Here is a 27,285-nt window from a genome sequence, read left to right on the forward strand (position 1 = left end):
CAAAGGTGAAGGAGGTTGTTTTCACCCCTCTCTGTCTGTTTGTTTGTTTGTCTGTCTGTCTGTCTGTCTGTGTGCAGGATATCTCAAATAGTTGTAGACGTATCTAGATGAGATTTGGTGGACAGGTTCGGTGTGTGACAAGGACAAACTGATTCGATTTTGGTGAAGATCCAAATCCAGATCTGGATACGATAATGATTTCATTTTTAAAGTGATTCTTCACCATCGAGAGATGGGGCCAAAAGCGATTATATAGCATGATATTTCAAAAATGTATTGGGCCCGATATATTCTTGTGGATCAGGCATTATGTGGCAGCGGTATGCGTTCTACCGAGTGCCCTTCTAGTTTTTATCCCCCGCCGCGTGGCAGAAGGGGGATATTGTTGTCACCCGCGTCGTCCGTCCGTCCGGCTGGCTGGGCGTCAACATTTTTAGCTGTGAGTGCGATAACTCATAAACTGTTTGGCATATCGATTTGAAATTTGGCTCACACATGTACCACCTGAAAAGGAAGAACCCCATTGATTTTGGGCGTGGCCGGATCCAAGATGGCCGACTGGGGCTGCGGTCCGTCCGTCCGGCTGGCTGGCTGGGCGTCAACATTTATAGTCTCAGTGCGATAACTCAGAAACTGTTTGCCATATTGATTTGAAATTTGGGTCACACATGTACCACCTGAAAAGGAAGAACCCTATTGATTTTGGGCATGGTCGGATCCAAGATGACCGACTGGGGCGGCCATCTTGAAAAAATGTTTTTTTTGCAATAAATGGAAAACCGCTTATCTGATTTCAATTCTTTTTCAATGGCGGGGGATTCCCCATCCCTGATGATATATTTATTGTTTTGGGATAATGGTACTTTAATTTGTGTGGAATTACTTGATTGTGGGAAAAGCATGAAATGCACAGCACAACAATGATTTTTATACAATAAAGTGAGACACATTGCAGGTAATGGCCCAAGCATTCGGTCTCGGTGGGTAACTTGAGTGCAAAATAATGCGTGTCTTCATCTGGCAATCATGTTCATTTTATGACTTTAGTGGAGTTTGCTTTGGAAGGTTACAATACTTCCCCAAACAGTTCATTTTTGTAATTTTCCTCTTTCGAATGCACACGCACATGCACGCACATGCACGCACATGCACACACATGCACACCAGTGACATGACGCTTACGACGTAAGCCTGGATGGGACATGCATACTCAAACGTGTGTAGCAGTGGAATACCTTGGGAAATAGAATAAGTTTCTTCAACTTCCCTTTATCTTTTGATTTTCTGGAATAAAAGGTCCACGATGTCAACCTTGAACCATCCTAGTAAAGGGAGGACAATTTTTGCTATAATGATGTTGCAGGTGATGCTTCATCCCAATAACAGTTCATTTATTCAACTGATGTTCAACATGCTTTTTCACCAACTTGGCCTTGATCACTCTCGGATTCGCACTCGGCATGTTGTCATTGTGATGTGTGCAACCATCTTCCTGAAAAATACTTCCAACATCATAGATGTAGAATATGATGATCAACCCCCAATAGGGTTGAATCACAAAGCTTGTTGCTCTCACAAGTGGACGTTTTTTTCTTCTTCTTTTCTTACTGCCTCTCCTCTGGTCTCACTTCCTTTAACCTGTTATGTCAAGCAATTCCAGGATGTATGTGTTCTTCCAATAATCTTCTCTTGGTTAAACTCCAAAATTACAGGCCTTCTGGACACTTCACCACATTTGTTCTGCTTTTATCCCATCTCTGGAACTATGTTCCTTGGAGCTTCAAGCAGGTGGTGCACCACCATCTCATGTAATTCCCCATTCCTACCCATAATCTTTTCTCCCCTAAATAACTCTACCTAAGCCCAAGCCACTTACTTTGTGCATTCCCTTACTTGTTGTGCCCAAGTGTTGCTCCACTGTTAATGCATTGCCGTTTTACACTCTGTGACTTTGGTCTTCCTTGCGCCACAATCTTGTAGAGAAAAACAAACAAACGTTGAACAGCATTTTACAACCATGGGTGGAATATGCTAAAATATTGAATTGGAAAGATGAATAAGAATGGGTCATTGGACAGGAATTACGATTGTGTTATAGTACTCATGTTATATCATCGTAACACCACATCACGATGTCTGTCCATTACCAACCTCCATTACAGCATTTTCTCAATTTAATCTACTCCATTCGGATAATTTTGCAGTTAAAAATGCCTTTTTCAGTTTCTTGTGTTTTATTTTTATGTGAGTATATCCATTTTTTTCTTGAGTTCCCTGAACACCTGGGCAAATACAGCATTGTCCCTGAACACCTGGGCAAATACAGCATTGTGGCATTATCGTGAATGGATACGACTTTTAATTTACCTCTTGTTTTCAGTTGTTATTGCATTGATGACCAAAATGCAATTGCTCGCCAATCCAAATATTCGGCAATTTGAACGGCGGCTGGAACGTAAATAATTTGAATTGGTTAGAGTGGACTGTAGTGGTGCGTTGCACGCACACACACACACACATGCACGCGCACGCACGCACGCGCACACGCACGCACGCACACGCACACGCATGCACACGCACGCACGCACACGCACGCACACACACACAATTAAAATACAGTACTACGTGTGTTGCTTTTGGAGAGGAGAGACTTACAATTGTGTAGGCTTGCTGTGACTTGGTGTTTGGAAGTTATTGTTGTTTCAATATTTTGTAAAGTCAGTGGGTAGGCGAGGCTCATGTGCGATCTCCACAGGACCTCCATCTTATAGAAGTCAAACGAAACGGATGGGATATAAGGTTCATTGGTATTTTGTTGTCGAAGAATACCTTAAGTTTCCTTCGACACTCATGACTCTAATTTTTCTCATGATTTTGCATTCGTGTTGTAATTGTTTCCCGAATTATTTCCAGTTTCTTTTAAGAAGAGATGTAACCTCTGTGGAGCCTGAGAGAGAAGAGCTGGATGAACGGGTCCTTTTATACATGGAGGAAATGGGTTTTGATCATGAAAGAACCAAACAGGTTGCCTCCCTTTTTCATATTTGAAAATGCTTGCTCATTGACTTGTCCCCCACTGTTCCAGGTATATCAGCGTCTTTAATTGCATGCCTGGTGTTGGCTTAATGGTTAGGATGGCGGGCTCTGGATCTTCGGGTCCTGAGTTCAAATCCCGTTGTTTTACCATTGAATTACTATCAGGTGGGGTTGACTCAGCATGTCATTTTTCCGAGGTCGGCAAAATGAGTACCAGCTTGCTGAGATGATTGAGCCATTCGAATATCCTACGTTGGAGTGGGGACCCATCCAGGATTTTGCCCAATAGCCCAGCAGGCTGCTTCGGCAGCACCGACGTTCTGTACAGAGTATGGTCCCAAAGGAAGGAAGGAAGCATCTTTAGTTGTGCTTTGCATTCACACTTTTGTTGATGGTAATGTCCATTAAATAGCAAAGCAACATAATTTGAGGAATCAAAACAGCGGAAATGCACCAGAGAGCAGGCAGACAAGGAATCAGACAAACCAGATGGGAAAATGATAATGGGCATAAACAGTAGCATGCAGAACTAGAAAGAGCAATCAGATTGCAGACCCTTGTCAGAACTTGTTTTGTGTGGTGTTTGTGGACTGGTGTGTTCCGTAATTAATAAGAGACATAAATACAACTGTCACTTTATAACTGCTGGCAGTGATGACCGGGTACCAAGACGTCCCGCTTTGTTGCAACCCCACTTTGATTGGTCACCTGACCCATGGCGTTTATCATTATTCAATTGAATTTAGAATGGGATTAAAATAAATTCAATTCAAATCAAATGGAAGACAAATTGGTACAGTCCTGAATTGGAGTCATCAGAAGGAACCCGAACAAGCAAACAGCAAAGATGCAGTCATCAGGAGGAACCTGGATAGGATTCGCATTTCAGCTTCTACTCCTCCACTCTCAAACCCATCCAGGCACAGCCAAGTGAGCCTCATTCAACAACAAAAAAAATCAAAAAGATAATTTTTTAAAAACCAGACCATGTGTCTGATCAAGTCGAAATTTAAAACATGTATTCCACATTACTATTAGATCATAATTGTGACGTTTCATGTCGATTGATTAAGTGGTTCCAGAGAAAACGTTACATAATATTTTCTTCAATCCACTATGGCTGCAAACCCATGTGACCGATGACATCATTTGTGTGAAGCTTTTGTTCCTCATGGATAGGCGGTCATACGTGTAGTTTCACCTCGATCTGTTCAATCACTTCTGAGAAGAAGATTTTTGAAGGTTTTTTTTTTTTTACAACACTATGGCTGCCGAATCACATGACCGATGACGTCTTTTTTGTGGACCATTTTAGCCCTCGATGACCCGAAATAATTTTCATACTGTCAGATGTTGCATTCTATATATAGTTATGATGTCATAAAAAAATCACTGATTCCCCAAGAGGAGTACTTTCTGTGTGCCAAGTTTCAGTTTTTTTCCTTGGTGCGATTTTAGAGATCGAGATCCAAAGTTTTTTTTCCCCATTTTACCAACATGGCTGTCTCACCACGTGACCTATGACGTCATAATTATGTTGAAAACATTCAACATGAGTCGTCGCACCTGTGGTGAAAATTTTGTCTCTGACAAGCACTTGCGGAGAAAAACGCGAAAGTTCTGGGCTTACAGACAGACAGACAGACAAACGGACCCATACACAATTCCCTCTTGTTCGGAGAGGGGAAAAATAATATTTTGTGAAAAGGGACAAACAAACAAATGAGGTGGCCCAATACACACGGTAAATGCAGACAAAGTTACATGTGCAGAGGGTAAAAAGTTCAGCAAATCATCTTTTTCATGATGCAGTAGTGTCCAGTCCAGAATATATTCTGAATGTAAACTTCAAATGATCAAATATTGATTGAACGCAAATGAATATCAAATGACTTATTACTTTGTTTATTTTACATGGCAAGACATACCGAACATCGTTCCTATGCAAAATAGAAAAATAAAACATTCAGAAAACATCCAATAATTAATGACAAATTTTAGAAACACTGGAACAGTAAGTACCAAGCAGTACTTCCAATGACTCACAGCATTACCAGAACACCATCAAAGTTGAATTACAAACACAAGAAACAATACACTTTCAACACAATCTATATGTATGAAAGGTGAATGCTGTCTGTCTGTGTCTGTCTGTCCTACCCTGAAACACGGAATATGCTCCTTGGAGAGAAACGTTATCCGGTAAAGGCTGCTTCAAATTAATCCAAACCCGGAGGAAAATTGTAATTTGAATTGGACAAAATGTTTTTTTTAACCCGTGCGGTGTACAAGTCTGACCGTACAAGTCTATACCAGAAACAGATACCGTTGCTTCGATCGCTCCCAAATTAATTTTTTCCCCGTTAAGAAATATGCCATGATATCTTTGCTGTTAACAAATATGATTATTTTGGAATTTGACAGTGCTCTATACAGAAATCTATCGACATAATAATATGCTGGTTCATCCAACTTTTTGTGTTTAACATTTCTTCTGCCTATTAAAGGCATCACTTGGCATGCTGGCCTTGTGAGAAACCAAAGACTTCTTTCGAGCGGTCCTATTCACAATTGCCATGCCCTCCCTGTAAGTTTTCCCTTCAGTGTAAAACTACCCATGGGACTGTTAAAATGATCATCAAATAGCGAAAGGTTGGAGCTCATCTGCGTCACGGCCTTTGCAACTGTCCAGGCCTCGTGCTTCAGGCCTCTGGAAAGTGCAATTGGAATCTATCCAAGCGATAAACAATGCGGTTTTATATATGCTCATCGGCAATGAACATGTTTTTGCTTCAAATGCAACTCAGCTTATTTGTTTTTATTTTTATTTTTGTAGTGATAGAGGCAAATGATCTGTTTCTATTTTCTCTTTAACAAGCTCAAATGAGCTAAGATCCTCGTCCTCTTAATGATGACGTCATGAAAACGAATATGACGTCATTGTGATGTATCAGGTTTGCGATAAATTATCTGTGCTAATGCCCGGCTTGATTCCCGCAAACAAAATTCAAACAGCTTGCCTAGTTTCGGAGATAATTTTTTTAGGCGATTTCCATTAGCGGAGATATTTTGACATCATAACTTTTTTTCTAGGAGGAATTTTCTAAATCGGAGATCGTTACTGTCTGCGCAGGGTATTTTTACATATATATGTCAAGTTTCAGGAAGTTTCGATGAAAACTGTGGGCTGTGAAACAAAAAAGTCCACAAGAAGAAGATGAAGAACAACAACGTGAGTAAGACTTAGAGATCCTCCACGAGGATGTAACAATTCCACCAGAGACTACACCAGAACACACATGTCATTGAAGGGGAACCCAAACACAATTTTTATTTTTCTTATGAAAACCGTTGAGAATCATTAATCGTGGTGTCCAATTTGAAGGGGGGGGGGGTATTTTATTTGCAAGTTACTTGAGTGTCGATTTTCGATTTCACCATTGACGTAACATCTGGAATCCATATTTATCCAAATGGCGGTTTGCATAGAGAAACGGTGCAGGTCGAGCTCGGATTCCAATCCTGATTCCTCCGTCATTAGCAACTCGAAAGGTTCTCAGTTTGTTGAAACTGATAAATGGAATTTTGAAGAAACGATTGGAGACAAAATTAGTGATGGAAACACTTTTGGGGGAATTCTGGAGCCATATCGTTTCGAGCCTTGTGCAAGCGATTCAGAGGCAGAAGGCCGAAGTGTTCGTGAGGATGAAAACTCTGGTCACATGATCACTTCAGCTTGGTAGGATTTGATTTTCTGTTCAATTAATGATTTTATAAGGGAGGGGTTTTGTATTAATTGATAAATCAGTTTATATATATATATATATATATATATATATATATATATATATATATATATATATATATATATATATATATATATATATATATATATATATATATATATATATATATATATATATATATATATAACTTGAGCAGAATTACCCGGCAGCACAGGAGCCACGGACAAAATGAGTGACGAATACTTTGTCCCACCATCGCAGGTTGACCAGGTGTCTTGTAAGTTCAGGATCGTCCTGTTTCATACTTTTACTTTTCCCAGACGCTATTTGTGCCCATGCCGTGTCCCAACGTCATGTCCGTGAGGTGTCGATGTCCCTCCCCAGTGGATGGAGGATTGTTGGGGGGAGAAGAGCATGGAGTGGAAGGGGAGGGGGGAGGGTATTATGAGGCTGATGATTGATGGTGGATTGTGGAGGTGGGGTGGGATACCTTGAAAGTGACTGTGACTGTCCCATCGATGTATTGCACATGAGGGTAGTACTTCTCTCTGGGAGCGATACCTCACAAAATGTTAGCGAACCAGTTGCAGACTGTAGATGATGGAGCCATTGTGCTGCTGCACAATCATTAAAATTTATGGCCAATGTGTTGGTAGAAGACAATGCCAATACGTCGATGCATTCGGTAATGCCAATACATCGAGCTTCGGCCACCGAGTTTGCGAGTCCTTTCAAGTGCTGGATGGCATTGGTGAATTGCAATATATAACCGAGTTGGCGAACTGTGCGGGTAGAGTGAGAGTCAAAATGGTGGATGGAGCGAAATTTAAAGGTTTGTGGTCAGTCATGACAGAGAATTATCTGGGCTCTGAGAAGTGACAGAATTGCTTGATGGAGAGGTATACAGTGAGTAATTCCCAATCAAAGGTGCTGTACTTGCACTCTGTTGGTTTCAGCATTTTAGAGAAGATGGCCAGTGGACGCAGGTTGCCATCAATGAACTGATGAAGGGCCGCACTCGACCTCAGATGCGTCTCCCATCAAGCATGTTGGCACCCCTGGCTTTGGATGAATCAGGAGTGAGGCATTGGCCAGTGCGTCTTTGATGGCATGGAAGGCTGACAAGGTTTCCTCCGACCGTCGGAACACTTCAGGATGTTTACCAGTTGTGAGTAACTCATTCAGCGGCTGCAGTTGCGTGGCTGCATTTGGAATAAATTGATGGTCAAAGTTGACGAGGTACAAAAATTCTCGCAGTTTGCATTGAGATGACGGTAACGGGAAAACCTGAATTATCTACACCTTCTCCTCGGGTAGGTAGATGCCTTAGCGGTGAACACAGTGGCCAAGGAAATTCAACTGCAGAATGCCGAATATGCAGTTTGTGGGATTGACAACGATGCCGAAGTCCGGCAAACAGGCGAAGAGGAGACGTAGGTGTTCCCTAATGTTTTTCTGCAGTTACACTGGCGATTACAATATCAAAAAATATATACACATAGCAGAAGTTTAATCCCCAGTGCACCTGAGCGATAAAACGTTGAAAGGTTTGTGCGGCATTGCGTAGGCCGAACGTCATCCAAAGGAATTCGATCAGGCCGAAAGGCGTGGTGACTGCTGATTTCGGGTTGTCATGGGAATCTGATAGTAACGCATGAACGAGGTCATCCTTGGAGAAGATTGTAGTGCCATGGAGTGTGTTGGTAAAATCCTGATGTGTGGAATGGGGTCACAGGAACAGTCAGGTTGTTTAAGGACCGGTAATTCATGCAAGGACACCAATCGCCATGTGTCTCTTTGGGTACCATGTGTAGTGGTGAAGCTCAACTGCTGGACGCGGTGGTCTGATGATCCCACGTTGTAACATATAGTCAAACTCCTGGTGGCCGATGCATCATTTATCGGGTGTTAGTCGGCGAACATGCGCGAAAACAGGAGGTCCTGTGGTCTTGATGTGATGCGTAATCTGGTGTTTGATGGGCTGGATTGTTGCCTATTGACGCGAAGTTATAAAGTTATTTTTGTAAGGGGCACGTGGGCATGGATGGAAGACAAATTATATTCAGTGACGAAACGGTGGATGCTTTGCCGAGAACACTAAGCTGTGTTGAGGCATCCAATGACGGTGATGTTTGACATCTACGATGAGACTGAAATGACGCAAAAAATCTGCACTTAGGATGGAGTATCTGGTGTCAGCAATAGTAAACATCCAGGGAAATGAGCAACATCAACTCAAATCAAGCTGATGGAGATGTTCTCCAAAAGTAGCAGTTGTTAGCTGCATGTAATGAATATTCCTGTCAATTTTTCTGCTCACCTCTGCCCCTGCATCCACAATAAAACAAAGTCTCCTCGTATGATCCACAAGGAAGAGAAGGCAAATGATGCATGGCCCAGGTGAATTTGTTACCATTAGTTGTGGGATTCATTTCCTTGTGGCTGATATGAGCACGGTGCTCCACATCGACTCGCATTAGTACCGAAGGTCACATTGTACCAATACCAATCTGGAGTGTTCATGGAAGGTGAGGGCGAATGGCAGCATGAGGTATGGCATTTCTCTCAGTCCCTGCAGCGGGTACACAAATATGGGCACGACTGGTGCACAACATGGAGCTCCGACCAGGACTAGCTGATTCGGATCTGCCATTTCAGTAGCTGTGTGACGTGTTGCAGTGGAGGTGTCACATTATCCATGGTTGGTGTATCGGTGTCAATGAGATGATCAGCCAGTCGCAGCGGCAGGTAGTGCCAGCTAAGCGTAACTGCAAGTATCATGCAAACATGCGAGTGGTAAACATTGCAAGAACAACTCCTGAAGGAGCGACCGGTTGAAGGTTGTGTAGCGGTCACCGAGAAGCTGCTGCATGTGATGCAGTAGTTGTGCAAATTGTCGATCTCCTAAATCCTCGGCTGCAAGGAGTTGCTGAAAGCGGCGGTACTCAGAGGGAGGCGTATGCTTTATGAGTGCAGCCTTCAATGTTGAGTACGCAACGTTTGTTGGAGGTCAGGGCACGTCAGGTATGGGAGCATACCGGAGAAGCACGTCGCTGCCTCCACTTTCCACCGGTACTCCAGGGGCCTCCGTCTGGCCATCTCCCAGACAGATGACAGGTTGATCAGCATCTCAAAGAGATGGGGATGTGCCAGTTGCAACAACAAGGCACGTGGTTGGCCCATCGGCCTCCTCCACTCACGAGGCTCCCTCGCTGAGAGAATCTAGTGAGCAGGATCAGCATCAGGAAAATGAACCACATGTCCATACAGCTGCAGCTGACACTCAGGGACTATGTAGGTAACAAATCTCATTGACGTCTCTCTCAGCAACTGCTCGTTGGACACAAAGTCCAACTAGCGATAGCCAAGGATTTTCCGAAGAGACCTGGTACCAAAGGAATTAAGTCTTCCGTCGCAGATCCCTGGTCAGAGTCGGTCTCACATCCGTATAGCAAGACTGGAGGCACCAAGGACCTGAAGACTCGGACTTTCGTCCTCCCGTAAAAGTAACAGCAGCGCCACATCCCATTATTCAGTGAATCCACGACTCCCCAGGCCCGACCCAGACATCTATTGACCTCTGACTCACAGCCAGCAAAGAGCTGAATATCACTGCCAAGGTAAGTGAATCTCTCCGTGACCTCAACATCCTCACCACAAACAGGTACAGACAAAATAGCAGCATCCAAGATGTCAATGAAAGCCTGGATCTTTGTTTTGACCCAGAAAACCCCGATTCCCAATCGTTCCGACTCGGTGAGGATCCAAAGGGCAAGGATACAGTCAATCGTTGACATCTTTGGTGTAAAGCCTGACTGCTCTGGGAGCTGGTGCTCAAGCAGATGGAGTAAAACCCTATCAATAATTATCCGAGCGAAGACCTTGCCCGGCACTGAGAGCAGCGTCACCCCTCGGTAGTTGTTGCAGTCCTGGCGATCACCCTTCCCTTTCCAGAGAGGGACAACAAGGCCCCTCTCCCAGTCAGTTGGGATGATGCCTGTGTTCCAGGCAGAGCACAGAAGTGCATGTAATGACATGAGTGCAACATTTCCACCAGCCTTGAGAAGTTCAGCATGAATGCTACAGATCCCTGGAGCTTTACCCCATTTCAACCGATTCTCCACAGCCTATGTTTTCACAAATGAAGGTGGATCACAGTTAATTGGAGGGTCAGCAATGGGGACAGTAACACCCCTGACATCCAACTCAACAGCTGGTGATCAGCCTGGTACAGCTGCTCAAAGTAACCATCCCAGCGGGCCTTCACTTCAGACTCCTCTGTCAAGAGCCCACCACCCTCCACTCTAAATGCAGAACACCGAGGGATGGGCTTGGAGGAACGCAATGCATGAATTCCCTTGTAAGCAAGACGAGAATCACTTGACCACTGGTGATACTTTACGCCCTCACAGATTCCTCGCACACGTGCGTCCTTGTCCACCCTCGGCGCACGTACGGTTTTACGCCTCAACTCCCTGAACAGCTCAGCTCTGCCATTAAGCCTGGCTCTGCGACTCTGGTCAATGGTATCCAGTGTCCATTGAGAGACAAAATTATTCTCCGCCTTTCGGTGAGTTCTAAGACATCCACCGGCAACATCAAAGATGGTGGTCTTGAAGGCACTCCACAACTCTTCAGGATTCCCCAAAGCACTCAGACCCCCCAAATCCCCACTCAGCCTGTTCACAAACTCCTCAGCAACCCTCTCATCATTGAGCTTGCCAACATCCAGCCAAGGCTGGGATGGTACCATTCTCCCGTATTTAAGCTGCAAATTCAGAGTTGCTACAACAAGCCTGTGGTCGATATTGAGAAACTGAGCACTCCGGTAGACCCTACAGTTCTGGATAATCCTCTACCGACCATCAATGAGCACACGGTAAATCTCCTTTGCCACACCACCAGCGTTGGATTACCAAGTCTAGTGTTTAGCCTGTTGGTGTTGAAACCATGAACCAGCCACTCTAGGTCTATGACTTATTGCAAAATCAAGGAACTTAGTGCTATTTTCTTCACAGTTCCAGACCTGTGGGACCAAAATATGACATAACCATACCTATCAGTTCCAGTTGATGCATTGACATCCCCCAAGTTGAGAAGTGTGTCTCGCCTGGGGCACTGATCAACCACAGACTCGATCATTGCATTGAATGCATCCTTCACGGTGAGCTCACTCACCTCAGTCGGAGCAAATACAGAGAGCAGAGAAACGACACCGAAGGAGTGACGAATCCTTAGTCTCATAATACCCTTGTTGACCGGTGTTACCTCGATTATCATTGGAGTCAGCTTCTTGGACACAGCTACAGCAACTCCTTGGGCATGGTAACCATCAGAGCGACCAGATCAATAGTAGGTGTTACCACCCGCCATGATCTCACCACTATCCGGTCTCCGAATCTCAGAGAGTGCTGCAACACCGATATTCAAGCGCTTGAGTTCCGATGATAACAGAGACAGGTGATCATCGTCCCTCGGGATAGGACATTCCAGGAACCCACTCGAAGGCACCGCCTCAGGATAACCCAAGGAGACCGCTGTCTGGTGGACGACACCTCAGCACCACCCCGACACACACTACTGCAATCTGACCTGGGAAGGTTATCCCGTGGCTTTCTTATTGGAGGTTGTAGTAAGATAGTGCTTACCTCCTTCGCATATTCCGGTGACAAGGAACCAATAATATATTTGAATGGCGTCAACTCGGTGGTAACGTTTTGGAGTGTCGATTTGGGTGTTGTCTTTCCTCAACCACAGCTGCATGTCGTTAGGCCAGAATGGTGGCAGCTTTATTGAAACTGCTGCCGCTGGATGAAGCTGGTTGAGCATTTTGGAAGAGCTTGGCTGGTTGGTTGTTCCCAGCGACCGGTTGTGCACTTGTAACTTCCTGTCCATCCATTTGCATCATGCCAGTGTCACCAATTCTCCGAGACATTTGGATTCCCAGTCATTTATTCAACCGCAATGGTAATACCTCTCAAAACCCCTGCCAGGAAACCCCGTTCAACCAAAGTTAAAGTGTCTTCACATGTTACGAAACCACACAAAATGATACCGCTACACATGTCAAATCTGCAGCACGCAGCAACGGAGTTGCTTCAAACTTGACATTATAGACACCTCAATTGAAGTGATATATTAAAAATAAAACAGCAAGAAAAGATTGTGTCATTTATCTTTGTTTGTTTGTGGTTGTCTTTCAATCTCTTCCGTAGTCCCTACAAAAACATCTATATGACCATCTGAGTGCCATATACTTTTTGCTGTGTGAGAAGCGGAAAAGGCAAGAACTACCTCGCATCCAATCCTACCATACGAAACAGGTAATTTTATACGATTTTGCAAAATCAAACACAGTTTGAGGTGCTTCTCACTATAAACTGATGAATGATTAAACTTTGTTGGACATGAGCCTTTGTGGATAGGGGAGTGGAAATAGGGGGGGAGAGGTGGTGGAGATTTGTTTTCCTTTGATGCCTCCACAGTCCAGCTGTGCGTCCTTCCGTCCTTCCATCCATACGTGCGTTGCAGATTTTCGATATGTAGTTCGTAGCGTCAAATTCTATTTTCTAATCTTTTGTGTGCTGTGTGACGAAAAAAGGGTACCCATACTATTGAATAAATCTTCTTTGTTTTTATTTAAAATGACATTCTTTGCAACACATTTGCTTTATATGATCCATGACCACTAGGGAAAGGTTCAGATGGCTATCTTTAATCCTATTGATTTGACTGAGGTTAGAGCACATGCTCCAGATGTCGGCCTCGACGCTGCAGGCACAATTCGATTCACTCGACTGGCAAAATAGTTTTTTCACTTTTACACATTCGGCTGCAACGATTGAACATATTTTGTCAGTTATTGCTTTTTTGAGATCATCTATGGATTGTGGACTTCCTCGGGGAGACCCCAAAGATAGATATATGGCAGCGACTGATCTGGTGAGTATGGTGCCCATTCAACATCAAGTCTTCGACCGATGACTCTGTCAACAAAGTGCTTGTTGACCCAGTTCATTGTTAACAGTGCCTTCTTCGGTTATTTTTTTTTTTTTTGGTGGGTGCAGCAAAAGTTTGAAACTCCTTCCTGAACTCGGTTTGAGTCTTCTTAAAGGATTTCATCCTCAGGTAGATTTTGACTGAAACCGATTTTTTTTTTCTTCTTTCGTTGTCCACGGCATGTTGAGAAAAAAGGGGGGGGGCGCTATCTTGACTAAATAGAAATTTGCTGACTATACACAAACTCCACTTTGTGAACCTGGAAAAAGTAAGATATCATTAGTATGGAGGAAGGTTTTGTTTTTAAACATGATTGAAGGCTCAGTGGAGCAGACACCCAGACACCCAGATGCCAAGACTCCAAGACTCCAAGACTCCAAGACACCCAGAACGCACATGACACAAGACTGTTGGATGAGACGAGCAGCCACTGAGCTTGGGTGACATGGCATTACTTCCCAGGGTACTCTGGGTACCAACAACGTCACAAGAATGGCGCCACTTTTCTCACCGCACTCAGTGGGTCATTTCCTAAGGAGGAATTCCCTTCTCCCTATGGATGCCAACCAATGGGGATTGTCTGTGCTCTTATCCTTTTAAATGCTGAACATTAAGCAAGGAAGCAGTACGTATCATTTTTTAAGTATTTGGTATAACTCAGCCGAGGTTTGAACCCAGACTTTGAGCGGACACTCCAACCATTACACCACAGAGTTTAGTAAGGTACCTTTTTTATGGTCACCCTGTACAATGTTCGAGGCTCATGGAAGAGCCGGAGCAGGATGGAATAAAATTGAAAGAGGGAAACACCAACGGCAGAGTAGTAGAAGTGATGTGACGGTGAGATGAAGCGGAGGGGGATAAGGACACTTGAGGATGAACAAGCTGCACACAAGCTGAATGAAACAGCATGAAAAGAAACTAACAAACTGACAGATTGGATAATTAATTGGATGATTGTTCGAATATTTTTCCACCACACATATAACTTTTGCTTATTCTAAAGTTATCTCATCTCAACACAGTTTTATTCAGTGCAACTCTTTGAGGTTTACTGGTTTCTTTGAGAAACCACACGGCGAACATTCAGCTGGGATATTATCTTTATATTCTTTGGAAAATAAAGTTGCTTTGAGTACACATAATTATTTTGGGGACAAATGAAAGATAACTTTGCTGGGGATCAGGGCCAAAGACTTAGGACATTGTGCAGACTGCTTTGTGCCAGTAAATATATGGTTGAAATTGCCAAAGGGCTGTAGAAATGTAGTTGTTGATCGTGAGCTGTCCATTCACAATGGTATTGGTAAAATGCAGTTTGCTTTACATTCAAATAACAAGCTAAACTATTATAACATTTAAAATATACATCTGAAAACATGGTAATTAAGGTGACAGGTGTTCTCATTTGGTTGTTTTCTCATCTCTGAGCAGTTATTCATTCTGGTATGTTTCTCATGTAACATGCCTGGTGTTGGCTAAATGGATAGGGTGGTGGGCTTTGGATCTGAGCATCCTGAGTTCAAATCCCGCTCAGCTGTTGAATTAATACCAGGTGGGGTTGACTCTGCCTGTCATCCTTCCGAGGTCGGCAAAATGAGTGCCAGCTTGCTGCTATACTGTGTCGGAGTGGCGACCCGTCCAGGATTGTGCCCAATAGCCAAGGAGACAGCTTAAGCAGCACCAATGCTCTGCACAGAGTATGGTCCCAATCTCCTCCTCCTCCTCCTCCTCCTCTCATGTAATAAGATATGACTTCTTTCTGGTGCACTGCTCTGAAAACACTGCATCTTTTTTTTTCTTCTTCTTCTTTCTGGTGCACTGCTCTGAAAACACTGCATCATGTCGGAGTCAGCCATTAATTTGAGATGCATATATATATATATATATATATATATATATATATATATATAGTTGTTGTATCTGCTTGCACCTGCTCGTTAATGTTAAAAAAATCCTATGTACACACAGTGGAAGGCTATAAAAAAATGATACTGAATTTTTTTATTTTTTTATTTAATTTCAAGATGGAGGAATACTAAACTGTCAAGGCCTCTTGCTCCGTCGAAGGGCTAATGCCTGGAACATCAGTAAAAATGTAATTCCTAACTTTCTCACGTTTGAAAGTGCATAGTGGTGAAGTCTTTCTTCAACATTTCCTTTGCAGCTCCCATTATTTGCTGGTGGCTTGCAGCCTGGGCTGTCAACTGAGCAAGCAGGTGGACCAATGAACCTCACTGTCCCACAGCTTCAACTTACTGGCCCAGACAACCAAACGTTACAGGTGATCTTATTTATTTTATTTTAAACCCATGGAACATTTGAGATTTGAGAAATTTAACCGAATGTATAGCGAAGATTATCGAGCACACCAATTTGTGTTTCTTCCTTTTTTTTTTTTTTTTTTTTTTTGTTTGTTTGTTTGTTTTTTTCCATGGAGAGGAGATGGATGAGGAAAAGTTAAACCAGGTTTGAATGTATCGATGTAAAATTATTGCACGTCAAGTTTCTATATTAATAATTTCCCGAAGGCCTCCAATTTTTATTGAGTATACACAAAAACCTTCCCACACAGATTTAGTCAACAAATTAAAATGTTTTTTTTTTAGGGTAAATCTTTGCCAACCTTTTGTATATCATGGCACTTATGTTTGCCTGTATTCTTATTATAACGAGAACAGTGATGATTTTTTTTTATATAGCATTGAGGCTAATGGGAGCAGCAGGTGACAGAAGGTAAAAAGGCAACAGCCTGAAAGTGGTGTTGTGGGGCAACAGTTGGACATAATACGTAAGGAGATGAATGAAGGGAAAATGAGAGAATGGAAGAGAGAAAACATAGTAACATGCAATTAAGATTGTTGAGTTAAGCCATGTCGGATTAATGGGTGCAGAAAGGATAGGGGCGTGGAGGAGCTATGGGGGTAATGACTTGTCCCCCACTGTTTCACTTCCCGTCTTGTCAAGCCCGGTTCGGTACTCTCCAGCAGAGTAGAACAGTGATAAAAAATTTTGACTGATGACTAATGTATGGCATTATGTGTATGCAAGTACATCATCTGCTTGAAGCCCTCGAGGGAAGAGTGGGATTTTGGTCCGTGCACATGGGCCCAGTATTTAAAGTAATAGGATGGAGGTGTTTTAAACTACCATTGGTTGTGAGGATTGTGACATCGTTGCACTCAGTAAAACCTGGTTAAATTGGTGCAATAATTGTAACACAGGTTTAGGAAGTTACAAGATGGACAGTTATGACCAGGAGACGGTGGAGGAGTGATATTTGATGAACTGAGTTAAAGTATTATGTTTTGATCGAGGTTAGGATACAGTAGAGGCAATAAGGTACTTCTCAGATGCTGTTACAGAGCTCTTTTAGAGAGGGAATAGCCTGTTGGGAAGTTTTAAGAGGAAATAAGAGAGGAATGTTAAAAGGGAAGAGCAATGATTATGGCAGATTTCAAATTGCCAAACATATAATATTGGGTTTTATTTTTTAATAATATTGGTCCAGGTATAGGGAAGGGGTAGGGCAGAGGAATAATTTAAAAAACATTTTCCATGATTTCCAGTGAAGCCAACTTGTCAAGAGAGCAGTATTCGACTAATTGATGAATAATCATCGATTAATGGTGGAGGTGGAAGTAGGTGAGCATTTTGGGATTATTGACCGCAACATCGTGCGAGCAAGGAGTATGTTAAGATTTGGCATTCGGAATTCGGCGACATAACAGAGTAAAATAATAGGATTATAGTGGGGAATATGTGAAGTGATGAGGTGAGAGAGTAAAAGCCCAGTCACACCTTGATGTTTTAGCCAGCTTATGCCAATTTTTGAAAAATTTCTCTAAAACGCTGGCACACGTCGAATACTTTATGGGTAAGTTTTGGAAACATTGAGAGCACGCTGAAAAACACTGCCATTGGATTTTATTCCCATATTGGATTTTAGCATGCTTGAAATTTTACGACTTATGCCAACGTATGACTCACAAGTTCCGCTACGCTGGCCATAAGTTGTAGGCACGTTATGCGATCGTTGACACGTCGACACACGTTACTTGTAAGTTAATCATAAGTCGAAATACGTCGAGGTAATGTTTAGCATACCCGACACTTATTTCTAACCTATGAGTAACGTGTTGTCGGCACGATATGCGATCGTTGACACACGTTACTTGTAAGTTAATCATAAGTCGAAACACGTCGAGGTAATGTTTAGCGTACCCGACACTTATTTCTAACCTATGAGTAACGTGTTGTAGGCACGATATGCGATCGTTGACACACGTCCACACACGTTACTTGTAAGTTACTCATAAGTCGAAACACGTCGAGGTAATGGTTAGCGTCAGTGTTCCAGACTCCCTGGTTTTTTTTTTTGTTGTTTTTTTTCTTCGTTGTGACTGTGATGTTGACACTTCGATTTCTAGTGCGGTTATGATTTAAATCGTTGAGCGGCAGCCTATTAATTATATTATATTATAATCGCACTAGAAATCAAAGTGTCAACATCACCGTCATACCGAAGAAAAAAAAAAAACCAGGGAGTCTGGAACACTGACGCTTACCATTACCTTGACGTGTTTCGACTTATGAGTAACGTACAAGTAAGTTTTGTCGACATGTGCCAACGATCGCATATCGTGCGTACAACTTATTCCCATTGCATGCGGAACATGTGAGGCATACGGCAAGTACTTCGTAAAATGTTTAACACGTTTAAAAGTACATGACGTACTCCACTTACTACGACGTATGATAGCGTACTTTAGCGTTCTATTCACGTATACCAAACTTACCCATACCGTATTCGACGTGTGCCAGCGTTTTAGACGCATTTTTCAGAGGTCGGCATACGCTGGCAAGATCGCCAAGGTGTGACTGCGATGTTGACACTTCCATTTCTCCAGCAGTTATGATTTGAATCGTTGTGCGTCAGCCTTTTAATAGGTTACTTCACGTCATCGTCGGCGATGCGTGCAGCGCGCTATGCATAAGTTAGACTATCGTTGGGCATATGTTGTGAATGCCGACAACAGGCTAAGCATTCGTTGGTATAAGTTATCTATAAGACAACGAAACGTTCTGTGTCCATTACTAATATGTTATGCATACGACAAACTCGTTATGAATACGCCCGAATCTTTAAAAAAAAGCATCAAAAGTTTAGCGTAAGCCAGCGTTTTACATACATTTTGATACGTTGCCATTGCTGGCTAAAACGTCAAGGTGTGACTGGGCCGTAAGGGACTATAGATTGGGCCAGGCTAATCGGAGGGCAATATCCATCAGTGAATGAACAAATTTTAAGTACAAATTTGCAGATTGCAGAGTAAATATATTCCAGCCAGATGCAAAGCTCGAAGCAGAAAGAGGTCATGATGGTTCAGCACTGAGGTTAATTATAGTTTTGGGATAAGCAGAAGACATTGTACATCAATTCCAGAGAAGACAGATTGGCATAAGTGTTGGAGTAATCTAAGGTTAGTTAAGGAACTCAAGAAACAAATGAAAAATGGAGATCTCAAAGTTATGCATGGATTCGGACAAAATTTTGTGGACAGGTTGGGTGTGTGACAAGGCCGAATTGATTAGATTTTACTGAAGATCCAGATCCGCATCTGGATACTATAATTTTTTAATGTGATTCTTCACCATTGAGAGATGGGGGCAAAACCGATATATAGCATGATATCTCAAAAAGTTATGAGGGGATTCAGACCAAACTTGGTGGACAGGTTGAGTAGTTGACCACAACAAGCCAACTCGATTTTGGTTAAGGTCCAAATGGAGATCCGTGCTGTAGGTGGGGTATAAAACATGAAATGTTCAGCCTCGCAGAGGTACGTGCTCTACCGAGTGCCGTTCTAGTTATTCGTGTAAAAGTTAATTGATGTCTCATAATATCCTTGTCCTCCAGGTGATTGATGTATCTCCTTTGACATGAGACCTTAGGTTACAGTAAAAAAGAAAAAAGAAAAAAATAACCTTCAGCATCTCAAAATGCTACCTTATTTGACTTATTTCTGGTTGTTCATCACTCACTTTAAGACAGTAAAACAATTTCCTCTTGAAAGCCCACCATAGCCTTGGAAGGGTAATGGAGAGTATGAAAGGAAGAGGGATATTCGGAAAGGAAGGAAGTTAAGGGAGAGAAGATGGGAATTGAAGGGTGAGAGAGGGTCGGAGAGGAGAATATTGGGACCATACTCTGTGCAGACTGTTAGTGCTGCCGAAGCAGTCTCCTTGGCTATTGGGCACAATCCTGGACGGGTCGCCACTCCGACACAGTATACCAGCATACTGGCAATCATTTTGCCGACCTCGGAAGGATGACAGGCTGAGTTAACCCCACCTGGTATTAATTCAATAGCTGAGCGAGATTTGAACTCGGGACCCGAGGATCCAAAGCCCACCACCCTAACCATGAAGTTTAAAACAATTTTTTTTTTTAAGCTCATGATGGGTTTTGATTAGTTCATCTTAATATAACTATTCATTTCATATTTTTGGCTCAAATCTATCAATCACTTTGTCTTTTGTTCTTTGTTTCGTTTGACTCGTGGTGACATTATCCACAATTTTAGTTACTGTACTTGTTGATTTGTTTCGTACATTTTGAATTGTAGAGTGGTGAAACCAAATTTCGAACCGAGTAAATTAAAACAAGACTTGTTTAAGAAAGTTTTATGCACCTGTAATTTGACGTTAAGATTTCCTTTTGTAGGCATTTGCATGTCCTTATTTTACCTTTATTTCTCTGTGCTTTTTACCTTTTATTTGTGTACACAAATTAGTTAATTACGTCTTGCTTGGAAGATGAACGCAAAGAATGTAAACCAAACTAGAATTAATAAAATGAAGAAAGTTATTACAATGTCAGGCACGAAGACTATACTCGTATGTCTGCCTTTGAACTTGTAAAACTCTTTCAGAGATCTCATTCCTGTCTTTTTTACACTCACACATTCCTTCTTTCTTCTGTTTGCCTTTTAGACGGATGTTTTGGTTTGTGAGAGTGATGAGGGTGATGAACCATCACCTGAAGCTTTGTCTCGTTACCTATCAATGCGCAGGCACACTGTTGGCGTCCCCAGGTATGATGGAAATGAAAGGGTTGTGTTTTTTTCAAGTTCTTCAAGCATATAAGTCCTTTTGCTGGCAGGTTTAATCAAAAGACACAATGTTGTGTTTCACAAACATATTGCATGTCTATCTGTGAGTCTGAATGAGGATGTGAAACGAAGTAAGACAGACGAAAAATAATATTTTACAACATGTAGTAGTAGTAGTAGTAGTAGTAGTAGTAGTAGTAGTAGTAGTTGTTGATGCCGTCATTCTAGCTGTGGTTGTTATTTGTGTGTCCTTACCGTGAACCATTATATATTTTTTCTGTTGCTTTGAGAAGTATTACTATGTATAATTTTGTGTGCTCCTTACATGTCCATCAAACTTTATTCTAAAGGATTACTGCTGTTGCAGAATCCTAAAAATGGTTACGCTACACTTCCTGCTAAAAGGCCTCTTTATGATTAAATGAACACGACGTTCACAGCTTTAAAATGTTTGTCCTCCCAAGTAATTTGAATATTGGCTTTCCAACGACACCATTTTTATTACTACGATGGCAGGAACCCTTTATAATAAAGCGACACACACACACACACACACACACACACACACACACACACACACACACACACACACACACACACACACACACACACACACACACACACACACACACACACACACACTGCTACTTTTAGTAATAGATTTATTATTGTGTTTGTTGTAAAAAATCAAAGCCATTGCAAGGCAGATCCATCGATTCACTGAGAATAATTTTTACAAGAAAATTGCAAAGCATTTTAAAACATTTCTATTCTTTCTGAACTACCTGCCACCATTAAATGAGTCAGGTGATACCAGAAATTATTATTCAGTTATCTGCATCTTATATCTCCATAAAATAAGCTTTCAAACTACACCAAATATTTGATGTGATACAGTGCCCTTCATAAGTATTGGGACAGTGAAGTCAAATTTGGCATTATTGTGATATACTCCAGAAATTTGGATTTGAGATCAAAAGATGGAAGAGGAGGCAAGAGTACAACAGGTCAGCTTTTATTTCTTGGTATATCTATGCATATATGTTTTACCATTGAAGAACAATTGCACTTTTTACGTTCAGTCCCCCCATTTTAAGAAAGCATAAGTATTGATCGTCAGGTCAGGTCAGATTAGATCTGTGACTTGCTTACAGGTACCACGAAAACCTGTACAAACCTGTTTCATGGTCAGGTTGTCGGTGACTAAGCCGTCTCCCCTCCCAAGTTTCTTGGTGAGGAGGATGTATGATATGGACACCCAGCAGGATTGAAAACAAAACATGTCAAAGGGCGGAGGAGCTCCTTGTGAGCCAGTGGCCATCCATATCCAGTGTCCAACTGTGTCTGGGAACGTCCTCCTGCAGTTGGGTTACTTCTTATTAGGAGGTTGGTGACAGGATTTGCAATCCGGCCACCGTAAAACCCTTCATTCCGCAAAACATACGAAAAGCACAAAAAAAATCTGAAAACCCACTCCGTGCGAGTACCTCCTGTGCAACTGCCCTCCGCAGGGCAGCTCACCGGATGACGGGATTGAGGCAAAGCCTTCAGGACCCCTAAACTTTGAAAGGAGGAAAACCACGGGGTAACCTTCCCGGGCCAGATTGCGGTAGTTTGTATCGGGGTGGTGCTGAGGTGTCGTCCACCAGACGGCGGTCTCCTTGGGTTAACCAGAGGCTGTCCCTTCGGGTGGGTGCCTGGAATGTCCTATCCCTAAGAGAGGATGATCACCTGTCTCTGTCATCATCTGAGCTCAAGTGTTTGGACATTGGTATTGCAGCACTCTCTGAGATTCAGAGACGGGATTACATTGGCATCATGGCGGGTTGTTACACCTCCTATTGGTCTGGTCGCTCTAATGGTTACCATGCCCAAGTAGTTGCTGTAGCTCTGTCCAATAAGCTGACTCCAATGATAATTGAGGGAACAACGGTCAACGAGCGTATTATGAGACAAAGGATTCATCACTCCATGGGTGTCATTTCCCTGGTCTCTCTCTATGCTCAGACTGAGGCGAGTGACCTCACCGTGAAGGATGCATTCTATGCCACACTCGAGTCTGTGATTGATTAGTGCCCCAGACGAGATACACTTCCGGTCTTGGGGAATTTCAATGCATCGACTGGAACTGATAGGGATGGTTATGAAACATGTGTTTGTCCCCATGGATCTGGAACTGTGAACCAGAATAGCACTAAGCTCCTTGACTTTGCAAGAAGTCATGGACTAGTGCCCATAAGCTAATCGCTGGACTTGCTATTCCAACGCTGGTGGTGTAGCAAAGGAGCTCGTTGATGGTCACTAGAGGATGATCCAGAACTGCAGGGTCTACTGGAGTGCTGAGTTCCTTAATACGGACCACCGGCTTGTGGTAGCAACTCTGAAGTTGCAGCTGAAGTCCAGAAGAATGGTACCATCTCAGTCTAGGCTGGATGTTGGCAAGCTCAAGGATGAGAGGGCAGCTGAGAAGTTTGTGAACAGGATGAGTGGGGATTTGCGGGTCTGGTTGTTTTGGGGAATCCTGAAGAGTTGTGGAGTGCCTTCAAGATCACCGTTCTTGATGTCCTGCTTACAGGTGAATTCGTGCATTGCGTTCCTCCAAGCCCGTACCTCAGTGTACTGCAGTTAGAGCAGAGGGTGGTGGGCTCTTGACAGAGGGGTCCGAAGTGAAGACCCGCTCGGCTGGTTACTTTGAGCGGCTGTACCAGGCTGATATACCATCTGTCGCATTGGGTGTCAGGGGTGTTACTATCCCAATTGCTCACCCTTCAATCAACTGTGGTCCACTTTCATTTGTGGAAACACAGACTGTGGTGAACCAATTGAAATGGGGTCAAGCTCCAGGGATCTGTGGCATCCATGCTGAACTTCTCAAGGCTGGTGGAAATGCTGCACTCGTGTCGTTGCATGCAGTTTTGTGCTCTGCCTGGAACACAGGCATCATCCCAACTGACTGGAAGAGGGGCCTTGTTGTCCCTCTCTGGAAAGGGAAGGGTGATCGCCAGGACTGAAACAACTACCGGGGGGTGACGCTGCTCTCAGTACCGGGCAAGGTCTTTGCTCGGATAATTATTGATGGGGTTTGCCACCATCTGCTTGAGCACCAGCATCCGGAGCAGTCAAGCTTTACACCAAAGAGGTCAACGATTGACCATATCCTTGCCCTTCGGGTCCTCGCCGAACGCAGACGAGAGTTTCGGCAGGGGCTGCTTGCAGTCTATGTTGATTTCTGTAAAGCATTCGATTAAGTGAATTAGGATGCCCTCTGGAAGATTCTTGGTCTTCATGGGGTGCCACCAAAGGTGATCAATCTGATGTCTGAACTGTACTCTGGTACTGAGAGTGCTGTTAGATGTGGTGGTACCATCTCTGATTTATTGCCAGTTGTTTCTGGAGTTCGTCAGGGGTGTGTACTGGCCCCCACACATTTCATTGCTTGTATGGACTGGATTCTGAGGAGGATGTTGGAGAGATGATGCTGTGGTGCATCATTTGGAAATGTCAAGATCTCTGACCTTTATTTCGCAGATGATGCAGTCATCATTGCGGAGACTCTAAATATCCTTTTGCGTGCCTTCGAGGTGCTGAATGAGGAGTCGGAGCCGCTGGGATTACGGGTTTCCTGGTCAAAACTAAGTTCCAGGCTTTCATTGACATATTGGATGCTGCTATCGTGTCTGTACCTGTTGTGGTGAGGAAGTTGAGGTCACGGAGAGATTCACTTACCTTGGCAGTGATATTCATGTCTCTGCTGGCTGTGAGGCAGAGGTCAACAGACGTCGAGGTTTTGCTTGGGGAGTCATGGATTCACTGGATCATGGGGTTTTTGGCGCTGCCAGTACCAGTGCCTGAGGAGGAAAGTCCGGGTCTTCAAGTCCTTGGTGGTTCCAGTCTTTCTCTATGGATGTGAGACTTGGACACTGACCAGGGATCTGAGACGTCGACTTAATTCCTTTGGTATCAGGTCTCTTCAGAGAATCCTTGGCTATCGCTGGTCAGACTTTGTGTCCAACGAGCGGTTGCTGAGAGAGACTCGGATGAGATTTGTTACCTGCATGGTCCGTGAGCGTTAGCTGTGGCTGTTTGGACATGTGGCTCGTTTTCCTGATGCTAATCCTGCTGACCAGATTTTCACAGCGAGGGAGTCTTGTGAGTGGAGGAGGCCAATGGGCTGACCACGTGCCTCGTGGTTGCAGCAGGTTGATCGGCATCTCAAGGAGACCGCGAGCGACTTCCCTTACCCACATTGTTCCATCGCACCAGAGGCTTGTTCACCTTGGAGACCTGCTGCGGATATGTGTACGGCCCAGAGCGAGATTGTCATCGCACCCGGATTTTCAAGGGGCGGTGAGGGCCCGCCGGATGCCTGGGGGGTGGCCACGTGCCTGGGGGATGGCCAGACAGAGGCCCCTGGAGTACCGGCCGAAATTGGACCCAGCGACGCGCTGCTCCAGCACATGCTCCCATACCTGACCTGACCTGACCTGATAAGTATTGGAACAAATGATTGACAGATGTTTCTTGTTGTATTAATTGGTCATTCGCAGCTCTTTTCTGTGTGAACATTCTTGGTTTTTGCCTTTGCCTTGGGAGTCTGCTTTTGGAGTCAGTCGGCATAAATCACCATCGAGACCAGATAACTGTCAGGGAGAGAAAAGCAAGCAATTTGGAAGCTGAAAGAACAGAAGAATTCAATTAGAACCAGAGCACAAAAACTGAGAAGAGCAATTACAACAATTTAGAATATCTTGAAAAAGAATGAAACGACTCGAGTGTACTTATCGATAGACAACAGCCAGGTTGTCCAAGGCAAACAACTGCAGTTGATGACAGAAACATCACCAGGGCTGTAAAGAAAACCCCGAAAACAACTGTCGGTTATATCACCAACAACCTCCAGAGTGCACTGATGAAAGTATCACAATCTACCATTTGTAGAAGACTTCAACAGCAGAATTGAAAGGCTACACCACAAGATGCAAACCTCTCATCAGCACCAAAAATAGAAAGGCCACATTAGAATTTGCTTCGAAGTACAGGGGTGAGCCGGTAGAGTTATGGAACAAGGATGTATGGACAGATGAGACCAAGATAAACCTTTTCCAAAGCAATGGAAAGGCGAAATTGTGGAGAAAGGAAGGGAACTGCATTTGATCGAAAGCAGACTACCTCATCTATGAAGCACGGTGGAGGTCGTGCCGTGGCTTGGGCTTTCATTGCTGCCTCTGTAACTGTCTCACTCATCTTTATTGATGATGTAACTAATGATGGCAGCAGCAAAATTTATTTGTAAGTGTTCAGAAACATTTTGTCTGCCGATGTACAATAAAATGTCTCCAAATGCATTGGGCGGTAGGTACTTCACCATGCAGCAAGACAATTACCCAAACACACTGTCAATGGAACCAAGGAGTTCATCGGGGAGAAAAAGTGGAAGGTTTTCGACTGGCCAAGTCGATCTCCTGATTTAAATCCAATGGAGCATGCATTTCAATTTCTGAAGTCAGAAACCCCCCAAAGCAAACAGCAATTGAAAATGGCTACAGTAAGGGTTTGTCAAAGCATCTCAAAGCAAGATACCAAGAGTTTGGTGATGTCAACGGGTCAGGCTCAATGCAGGTATTGCATGCAAGGGATAAGCAACCAAATATGAACTAACAAACTACTTCAATTTACTTTAAGTTCATCCGTTCCAATACTTATGCTTACCTAAAATGGGGGGACTGGACATATAAAGTGCTGTTGTTCTACAATGGTAAAACATATATGCATAGAAATACCAAGAAATAAATTCTGACATTCTGTACTCTTGCATCAGACAAGCTGACAAACAACTGGGGAGCCAACTTCACGACCGTCCGCACCCTAACACTTGCCCCGGTGCATGCTTCTGCATTATACTGTGTGTCTGCATGGGGGAAGCAGCCACCGCACGAAGAATGTAGATGTGCACCTCAACCCTTCTTTAAGGGTCATCAGTGGATGCCTTCACCCTGCTCCCACGCATCACCTCCCAGTCCTTGCGGGCATCCATCCTTTTAACATCAGACGAGCAGCCATCACTCGACAAGCAGCCCTCAATACATCTCAGAATCCTGACCATCCCTTGCACAACAAGCTAAGAGAAGATGTATATAACTCCCCTCACCCCTCCAAAGATTGAAGAACCGCAAGCCCTTTACGAGAGTAGCTCAAACCTATATCACAGCAGACGATGGCCTGAGCAAACACACGTGGCAGGAGAAGCGATGCCACACCGACCAACCCAGCGGCTGTCTACAACACCTTCCCTGTTCCACCAAGACTCTGGTTGTGATCTGCTTATGAAGGAATGGTATCACCTTAACCGGCTACGAACGGATGTAGGCAGATTACGTCACAACATGTTC

The 27,285-nt window shown here is 43.5% G+C and overlaps 1 protein-coding gene across 5 annotated transcripts in view; it reads left to right on the forward strand.

Moving 5' to 3' along the window:
• The window catches only part of LOC147031281 (serine/threonine-protein kinase SIK3-like), a 234,846-nt gene that overhangs the window by 97,033 nt on the left and 110,528 nt on the right, over positions 1 to 27,285 (forward strand). For 4 of the 5 annotated variants that reach the window (XM_085861075.1, XM_085861084.1, XM_085861050.1 and 1 more), the window contains exons 8-11: positions 2,914 to 3,024; positions 12,998 to 13,105; positions 15,949 to 16,065; positions 20,778 to 20,878. In XM_085861075.1, the coding sequence (XP_085717201.1) occupies positions 2,914 to 3,024; positions 12,998 to 13,105; positions 15,949 to 16,065; positions 20,778 to 20,878 (437 nt within the window). The remainder of the gene's footprint in view (positions 1 to 2,913; positions 3,025 to 12,997; positions 13,106 to 15,948; positions 16,066 to 20,777; positions 20,879 to 27,285) is intronic. The other variant, XM_085861070.1, reaches the window with a different exon arrangement.

Source organism: Eptatretus burgeri, chromosome 2 (assembly GCF_056783735.1).
Source record: "Eptatretus burgeri isolate ZD-2024b chromosome 2, Ebu_testis_v1, whole genome shotgun sequence".
NCBI lineage: Eukaryota > Metazoa > Chordata > Myxini > Myxiniformes > Myxinidae > Eptatretus > Eptatretus burgeri.